Source organism: Amborella trichopoda, chromosome 1 (genome assembly GCF_054954075.1).
Source record: "Amborella trichopoda isolate Santa Cruz 75 chromosome 1, AtrichopodaSantaCruz75HAP2 v2.0, whole genome shotgun sequence".
NCBI lineage: Eukaryota > Viridiplantae > Streptophyta > Magnoliopsida > Amborellales > Amborellaceae > Amborella > Amborella trichopoda.
Window position 1 is genome coordinate 34,656,367 of NC_142336.1, and position 9,948 is coordinate 34,666,314.

General features: G+C 34.5%; 1 protein-coding gene across 1 annotated transcript; it reads left to right on the forward strand.

The window, feature by feature from the left end:
* The first annotated feature begins 1,403 nt into the window (after nt 1–1,403).
* LOC18431152 (alpha carbonic anhydrase 4) lies at nt 1,404–8,801 on the forward strand. Its single transcript, XM_088862908.1, has 7 exons — nt 1,404–1,526; nt 5,262–5,512; nt 5,865–5,986; nt 6,364–6,469; nt 7,988–8,164; nt 8,315–8,368; nt 8,474–8,801. Exons 1-7 carry the CDS (start codon nt 1,433–1,435, stop codon nt 8,561–8,563), a joined length of 894 nt encoding a protein of 297 aa, XP_088719034.1. The 5' UTR covers nt 1,404–1,432; the 3' UTR covers nt 8,564–8,801.
* Nucleotides 8,802–9,948: the final 1,147 nt, after the last annotated feature.

The window sequence follows — 9,948 nt, forward strand, 5'->3', positions numbered from 1 at the left end:
ACCTCTATAGAAACCAAAATATTGCCGTGCCAACTGTTACTCTTGCCTTCACTATGCTCCCACCTAGTTATTCAAATCATAAATCATTGGAAGAAGCAAAGCCAGCAAGAAAGGGAATATCAAAATATCAGCTTACCACCAATTGAGAATTAGGTTTTGGTCCAAAAAGTCAGACGAAATAATTTGGGGAAAATTGCGCACCGGCAAAAATATTGTATTAAAAGTATCGGCAAATAAATCGTATTGGATTGAAAATTTTGGATATGTCTATAATTTTAAATTTTAAATTTCTAAAGGGTACCGTTTGTATAGAGCCTGGGCTCTAAACAATCAAATTAGAGTCTACTTTTAAGTAGTGTCGAAAAATGTGGTTTCATTACTGAAAATCTTTGTGATAGCCTAAAAATATTTTTTCATCTTTATTTATAAACTTTAAAGCTTCAAAATAGTGTAGATCGATCTATGAAAACTTGAAAATTGACGGTCTAAAAATGGGTTACAAAATATACTATTTCCAAAACTTGATATCCATTTTTTTCTCATATCCATGCATCTTGATGTCAAGATAATCAGTTTGAGGCTATTTGGACATCAAAACAACCTCTTCTAATGAAAATTTTAGGTAGGCTCTAATTTGATTGTTTAGAGCCTCGGCTCTAGATAAATTTTTCCCAATTCTAAAACATAATACTTTGCCTTTATTCAGGGACACTCTTACCATTGCCATTTTGAAATAATATCACTGAATAAACAAGAAATTGGATTGTGAATACAATGCGATTCTTTAGGTTAGCTAAAAAAAGAAATTTTTTTTAAAAAAGGAAAAAGGCATGTAGCTTTCAACAACAAACTTTTTTTTGCAAGCAATAAAAGGAAATCTTTTTGCACCGTATTTTTTAAAAAGTGAATTTAACTTGTTTTAAACGTTTTCTTCAAAATATAGTGTTTTTTCCCCTATTTTAAAAAGATGCATTTTTAAACGTATAACCAAAACCCAATGATTTAAAAAAAAAAAAAGGGTTTAAATGGGTGATTTGCTAACTATGCACTGGAGTAGCAAAATCAAGGCACAAATTATAAATCGTCTCAGGTCTACGAGAGCACTTACGGTTGCTTAGTGACATGCATTTATTACAGCGTAATGGGAAATATTTATCCTCTTCTGAACCTTTATGTGATAACAATGATGATGATGATGGTGATAGTGATTATAGTAAAAATAAGTATTGTATTTACATTATATAGTTTTTTTTCTTTTCTATTTTTTGATACATTTTTTTAAAAAAATAAGATAACATGTATCTTCTTACGTATATATTAGAGCACCTTTTTTTATGGATACGAGCACGTGAGAGAGAGAGAGGGCTTGGTTATAAATTGTGGACTCTTTCCGAACCCTCCTTGTGTATTTGGCAAGAAGAAGGTGGCAACCATGGCTCACTTAAGTGCTGCATACCACACTCCTCTCATTCTTCTTCTACTAGTTTTAACTTGCTACACCTGCACCTCCAAATCTTATGGACTCGGTAATCTTCCTTCTCACACTCTCCACCTTTTTTTTTTCTTTTTTCTTTTTTTTTTTTGAAGAAAAATCAGTGTTTGATTAGTTGGGCAAGCCAACTCGGACTCCCCACCTTGGCGAGCCTGAATATCCCCCATTTGGGTGGTCTAACTCTGGGATATTAAAAAAATTCAAAAAAATATTATAATGAATAAAATTAATGAAATATTTATATGTAATATGTTTTTTTTTAATTTTCTTTCATTTCGGCAAATATTCGATAGTGTTTTTTGGCCACGAGTATTTATTTTTACACTTTTCCTTTTTTGAATTATTTTTAAAACACCTCTGCAACAAATTATTTTCAATACTTTTTTAACCACATTTTTAAAATGTTTTTCCTATTTTTATAGGTTTTTTTATGCCTATTTTGAAAATATCATTTCACTCAAGTAAATATCTTTTTTTGGAATTGGAATCATGAACTATCACTGATATTCTAGAAAATTGATCTATGGTAAGTAGCGCAGGTCAAATGATGCAAACACCCTTATTTGTTTGGGGTCTCAAAATAGTTTTTAATTAAAACTGTTGTTTACGGTATGAAAAAGTGACTTGGAAAATTTTGTTGTTTAACACTTGGCATATTAAATCATCATTTCTTTTTCGGGATTTTGAAGACAAATATGTTGGGCATGTTTAAGTCTGTAATTTCTTTTAGTTCTTGATAAATAAAGCTTTGAACTTCTATTAAAAAAAAAAAAAAAAAGAATATTATGCGTATACCAGTGTTTTAAAAAACGCCGAGTCGAACCGGACTCGCCCGGTTCGACTCGAAAATCGCAAAAGTGGATCGTATCGGCTAAAAAATTTAAAATCGTCCGGTTCTAGAGAGAACCGGACGATTCTGTATAGTGACTCGCCGATTCACTGTATGGAATCGGCGAGTCCGAACAGTGAATCGGCGAATCCGGTACGGAATTTTTTTTTTTTTTTTTTTTTTTGGTAATCCATGATAGATTTTTTTGTAATACTTGATCGATTTTTTTGTAATCCATGATCGAATTGTTTTTTTTTTTTGTAATCCATGATCGAATTTTTTGTTTTTTTGTAACCCACGATAGAATTTTTTGTAATCCATGATCGAATTTTTTGTAATCCATGATCGAAATGTTTGCTGTTTTTTCTTGTAATCCATGATCGAATTTTTTGTTTTTTTTTTTTTTTTTTTGTAACCCATGATAGAATTTTTTGTAATCCATGATCGAATGTTTTGTAATACATGATCGAAATGTTTGTTTTTTTTTGTAATCCATGATCGAAATGTTTGTTTTTTTTTTTTTGTAATCCATGATTGATTTTTTGTTTTTTGCTTTTTTTGTAACCCATGATAGAGTTTTTTGTAATCCATGATTGAATTTTTTGTAATCCATGATCGAATTGTTTTTTTCTTTTTTTGTAATCCACGATTGAATTTTTTGTTTTTTTTTGTTTGTTTTTTTTTGTAATCCATGATCGAATTTTATGTAATCCATGATCGAATTTTTTGTAATCCATGATTGAATTTTTTGAAAATTTGTGATTTTTTTTTTTAATCCATGATTGAATTTTTTTTTGTAATCCATGATAGAATTTTTGGAAAATTTGTGATTTTTTTTTTTTAATCCATGATCGAATTTTTTTTTGTAATCCATGATAGAATTTTTTGAAAATTTGTGATTTTTTTTTTTAATCCATGATCGATTTTTTTGAAAATTTGTTATTTTTTTTTTTTAATCCATATTATTCAAAGAGAAAATGAGAGAGATGATGATTCTGAGGCCACCCTATCCCAACCATATTATTCACATATCGAGTCCCAAAAGCAACAGTGTAGGGATGAGCACGACAGTGCAGGTGAGCATGAAGGATGGACAATCTTCGGGGATTTTAGATTGGGAACACAACAAAACACTAACACTCAGGGGTTTAGGAATAGTCAGACGCTTGCTAATATCGATGATTCGTTTTTAGATCGAATCAATGAATTGTTAAACGAATTCAATCAATGGCACCAGCGTGACCAAGAAGAACAATAACGTCGTCTATCATTTTATTTTTAGATCATATGTTACTAATTTTATGCTTTATTGTAGTCCATGTATGTTGATATACTTATTCCATGATAATTATATGTTTATCCTTTTGTGTGATGTAAATTAAATGCTGAATGGCGGTTCATGCAGGGAAAGAAGATATCAATATTCGCATATTCATTCAAAAACATGAAAATTCTTAATGGAGTACCCTCATTTCTTATTGAATTCCTAAAAAATAATATTTATAATGAATTTTAATAATTTTTTCGAATTTTTTTTAAGCTTTATTCTGACCAATTCACCCGATTTCCGATCCGAATCGCCGATTCGCCAATCCGAATCGGTTTTTTGGAAGCCCGATCCGGGTCACCGATCCGTTTTTTAAACCATTGGCGTATACCATAACACTTTTGAGATATATTACGGTATGGTCTTATTTTTTCCATATTTTACATAGAGGTCTTGTTCTCTTATGGTTTTTATTTTTTCAATTTTACCCCCCGATCCTATGCTTGTAACATCATACTACTTTTTTATTTTAATTTAATTCTTTCTTTTGTTCTATGTGGCTATCCATTGGCTTGGAGGTATATTAGGGGTCAACCTGATATTCCAAATATCTAACAGCCCTGTAGTGAGCGGTCTAATATTTGGAACATCATATCACGTGAGCATGCATAGATGTTCGACGTTCCACACATTAACCGTTCACTACAAAAGCGATATGGTGTCACAAAAATTGCACCTTTTGCTCAAAACCTTAAATTTTTTTGAAGTGGAGCTGTCCAGTATTAGCGATAGTTCTACAGACCAAAAAATAACAAACAATTTGATGTTGTAAATATCGGATTAGGTGTACAATTGGAAAAAGAACAAACACAAAAGTAGGATTTCTAGGTAGAATATGAGAGAAGTTGGGCCATACCACCAGAAATTACGATATGGGCATAATTTTTTCCTCTTTTAGCAAAGGACATTGGTTGATTAAAGGCAATTTTGCCATTTTAATGATATTTCCCCTTTCTGTAAATTGTTTGCTTTGACATTTGATGCTCCGCGGCCTAGCCCGGCCTTATTCCTTAAGGCCCAATGTTGGCCTTATCAAAGCTGGCCAGGCCTGTGCGGATAACTAAAGGAAAAGAAAGCAACAAAGATGAAAAAATAAGGATCGGGTCAGGCTGAACAAGGTCGAACTAGGCTTGTCTTGGTCGGGCACAAGCCCGGCCCTCGGGCCACATCTTCAGGCCTAGGCCCTAGTTTTTTAGGGCCAGAATGATCAGGAAGAGACGTGTAAAATTAAAGGAAAAGAAAGCAAAAGACATGGGTCTTGACCAAATGACTTGAATCCAGACCCGACCCAACCGGATCATGTTCAAGTAATTTGTACCTAGACCTGATTCGGACCAAGGTCTAGAAATTAAAAAAAATCAGAAAATCACTTTATATATTATAAAATACCAGGTCGGATCGACCATGCCCCGACCTGGATCGGGTCCAAGTTATTGGATTCGAACCGGACCCCACTGGGTCCAAAATGTGGGCTTTCGACCCGAACCTCACCTTACCCGATTGCCACCCCTATACGTATATTCCGAATTTTTCCATATTGAACTCTTCATAATCTCCAAATCTTCATGCTTTCCTTCTGTTTTTGTTGGTTCTCACTCGTGTTTTTTTTTCAGTGGATGTCATGAAAAATGAAAACAAGAGAATTGTAGAGTGCGATATCGGCTTTGATTACAGTGAGGGGAGTGGGAAAGGTCCTGAAGATTGGGGTAAGCTTTACCCCGAGTGGGCATCATGTAGTTACGGCCGCACCCAATCTCCCATCGACTTAGCAACCCAAATGCCAATCCCTGTATATGGCTCTCTTGGTTTACAGTACTACAAGCCCTATCCTGCCGTCTTACAGAATAAATGCCATGATATTGCGGTAAATACAAAAACCCCGCTCTATCGAAGATGGTTTGACAGTTATAGAAATCAGAAATTGTGTTTCCTATCTTGTAATTGTATATTACAAGATATGAAGTTTTTTATATTGAGTTTTCTATTTTGTGGGAATTATCATTGTAATAAGATTTGTCTCCTAAAAGACAAGAATTGTAAGTCTATAAATCATTGGTAAACTAAAGTAATCCGTATGAATGAGATATTAGTTGACACCCCTTAGACGTAAGCATCAATGCCGAACCACGTATATGTCTTATTGATTCTTCTTCTCCTTCTTCTCTATTTCATTCATTGCAAGTTCTATAGAGATGTGCTGGTTATTTGTATAATAGATTGCATGGAATGGGCCTACATGGGATGGACGTGCAGGAGGGATTTTACTTGATAATAAGTGCTACCAGCTGAGTGGATGTCATTGGCACTCACCTTCAGAGCATACCTTTGATGGCCATAGGTACTCTCTCTCTTTCTGTCTTGACAGTTATAGTAACCAAATATTAAGTTTCAGATGTATCTTGAGCTTCGACTTAATCATCATGACTTGTTCCATGTGTGTTAGAGACATCACTAGTACTAATATTAGGCAATGGCAAAAGATCTATTGAATATGTTTGTTTCTTAAAAAACAAAAATTGTAACTCTATAAATATCTGGTAAATCAGAGTAATCCCCATGAATGAGATATTGGTTTATCCTTTGTGAATATAAGCGTTATTGCCGAACCACACATATGCCTTGTTGAACTTTCTCTCTCTTTACCATTTCTATTGTTACAAATTCTACTCTCTCTCTCTTTTGTGTTGTATGTGAATTAATTTTGAGTGAGTGCAGGTCTCCACTTGAACTCCACATGGTTCACAAGAGTTCTGACAACCAAAGGATTGTAGTGGTTGGAGTCACATACGAGATTGGCGAGCCTGACATTGTACTTGAAAGGGTGAGGACAGGCCCTTAGCCTTACTCATTTCTTTTATATCCTAACTTAAACGTTATATCGTTGTAATTAATGTTTCTTTTTCTTTTTTTTGAATGTTCACTAATATAAGGGGCAAAGCTCCATAAGTACAATAGGGAAAGAGGAAAATTTTGAGAAATACAAGGAGTACTCCCTAAATCCATGGATGATCGCCAAGAAACTATCAAAAACAAGACAATCCTACACTTGAAGGGTCCCAAACTTCCTACTGCCGAAGCACCCCACTAAGCCACGATAGACACTTTCATAGAATTTCCCAATCAAGCCTCCAAAAACCAATCCACACAGTCCCCCTAAAGAAAAAGGTCAGTCAATGAAGATTTGAGCCCCTACCTTTTGGTGAAAATAAAGTTAAATTTCATCATAGGACTTGTCGGTACTACTGCCAAGGCCCCAATCCATTCTCGGCACAATACCCCCTATGACACACTATTATACATCCTCTCATAAGCAATCACCTCCCAGACCTGGGTTTGGGCATTGCACAACCAGCTCAGCAGAAATGCCCCTAAGAAATATCATAAGACCATAGTGGTGCACCAGAAGGGGCAAAATGCAATCACCAACCCAAGAAATAGGTTTACAAGAAAGGTCAAAGGGGAGGAAGGCGGGAAGAAAGGAAACTCGAAGGAAATAATGTGGAAGAGCTAAATGGATAGGGAGAGAACTAAAGAGGAGGAGGTGGGAAAGCTAGGGGAGTCCTGGGACTAGGGACCTCCCACCAGAAGTGCACCCCAGCTCTCAACAAAACCCCCCTGAAATGTCCATTGTTGAGTATGGATGATGGACCTTTAAGTGGGGCTCTCAATGGTACTGACACCACGATCCTGGCTCCATTCTCGATTGTCCACTGTTGAGTATGGATGATGGACCTTTAAGTGGGGCTCTCAATGGTACTAACGCCACGATCCCGGCTCCATTCTTGATTGTCCATTGTTGAGTATGGATGATGGACCTGATACACATCATTTATTTGTGGTATATTACAAAGATTATAGTTGGCAATCCCCTGGTTTATATAACTGTAGACATAAGACAGTTGCATAAGCTCTCCCTCTCTCTCTCTTTTTCTCAATGCCCCCTTCTTCCCATTGTCGACCACCTCTGGTTCAAGCTAGAACAAAAAAATCTAAAAAAATCGACTGATTCACTCCCTAACCCACCCTAACCCATTTGGAATTGATGGGGTGGGAGTCCACTCCATGATTTACTCCCTTGTACACCAAAAACATTTAAATCTTACACTACGAGACCATTTATATTTGGTACAAGAAATTGCACAATCATCCGCAGCTGCCAGATACGAAATCTAGAGATGTGTGACATCTCTAGACACCCAATTTCATATCTAATGGTTAAGAGCCAATGTAACCATCTCATACTAAAGCTAGATAGTCTTATTATATGCCTTTTCAAGATAGTTTTATGCCACTCTTGGTCATTGACTAGTTTAATAATTTCGCAAAAAATTGAATGTAGTTGATGGAGTACATAAAGTCCTTGGGCTTAGACAAGTGCGTGGGTGTAGGCGAACTGAATCCAAGAGATGTATTATTTGGCCAGTTTCTTGAATACCGGCCTGCATATTACAGATACAATGGCTCCTTAACTACTCCCCCATGCACTGAAAATGTCGACTGGATCGTACTTAAAAAGGTAAGAACAAATGTACCCAAATTTCTGAACTTCATAAAACTGTGTTTTTTCTTTTTCTTTTTTTTGGGCATTTTTTCCTTTCTTTAAGTGACTTCCAAAACGCCGTTTGTTTCCTTTCAAGAAATTCTATTTCCTTTTCTCATGTTTCAGAAGAAATCTGTTTCATGGCAACAACTGGTAGCACTGAGAGAAGCAGTTGGTTGTGTAAGTTTTCCAAGCTTTTGCATTTTATTTAAACCAGGACACCATTATTCACCTCAAGGAAAAGGAGGGAAGGATATAATTTTACTCATTGCTTGGCTTTTGCAGGGCTATCAGTCAAATGCAAGGCCCACGCAACCCATAAATGATAGACCGGTGTGGTTTTATGGTCCATTTAGGAGTGCCATCTCTTATTGAACTCTCCCTCTATCACTCTTATCTCAACCCATGAGTAATACAGTAGTTGTCAATGCTATATCTTATAAACAAAATAAATCTCTCTGATGATAATGTCTATGTGATTTTGTGCCTTTCCCACTACATATTAGTCCATCAATTTGTCTGCCCCCTGTAGTATTTGGCACTGTGGTATATTAGGGAAGTATAGATAGCTTGTACTTATCCACATATATAATAACTGGGGTTGTTTTATGTATAATTGATGGTACATTAGTGGTGGTTTGTTGCAGCTCGTATTTGTTTTTTCTTTACTATGGACAATTCATGCGCCTGTAACGAATCTCACCCAAATTTTAACAAGAAATTCACATTTACCTCTTTAGTCATGGACCTTGAACATTTAATGTCAAACATGGGCAAATTCCTATTCTTTTAGCTTCTAGGAAATAATTTTTCATGACAAGCAATGACCGTAGATTTAAAATCAGGCGGTTGAGGTTATTATTTGAGTACAAAGTCAAAAATAAAATTTTTCAAATGTTGTGACACATTTTAATCTATTAAATTTCACATCTAATGGCTAAATGTGCCAAAACTCAATGGTCTAATAGTATATAGTCTCTTACATATATATATAAGAAAAAGTTGGGATTAGCCCACTAGCTCATATGAACATATGAGCCCAATGACCTAGATTAAATTTGAGTCGATCTGACAATCACGGATATCCGGTAGTATTTGAATTTTATTTTTTTTCTATAAGTCCAAATCACTTGAAATTTTAGACATGTGTTTATAAAAAATAGATGAATCTTTCGAAAATATCAAAAAAAATATTTTACATAAAATAGATAGACCAAAATACCCCTGAAAAGGTTCAAGGGAATTTTGATTATTTTGGTTTTCACGAATAATTTTTTTATATATTTTTATTAGATGCGCCTTGATGAGAAGAACACATACGTAAAATTTCAAGTCATTTGAATTTATAGAAAATAAAATAAAATTCAAGCACTATGGGACATATTTGTGATCATCAGATCGGCCCAGATTCAATCTGAGTCATTTGGCTTATATAGTCATAGAGCCAGTGGGCTAATCATAGCTTTTTCCATATATATATATATATATATATATATATATATATATATATATATATATATATATATATATATATATATATATATTTTGAAAAATCCTCCAATTGATTAGTTCGACATCGAGATGTATGAATATAAAAAAAAAAAATTTTAAGTCTTAAAAATAGTGCATCTTGCAACACATTATCTAGACCATCCATTTTCAAGATTTTCATATGTTCTAAATCTACTTGATTTTAACCATTTTTGGAGTTAAAATTTTATAAATATAGATTTTGAGATAATTGTGCGAAGTTTTTACAC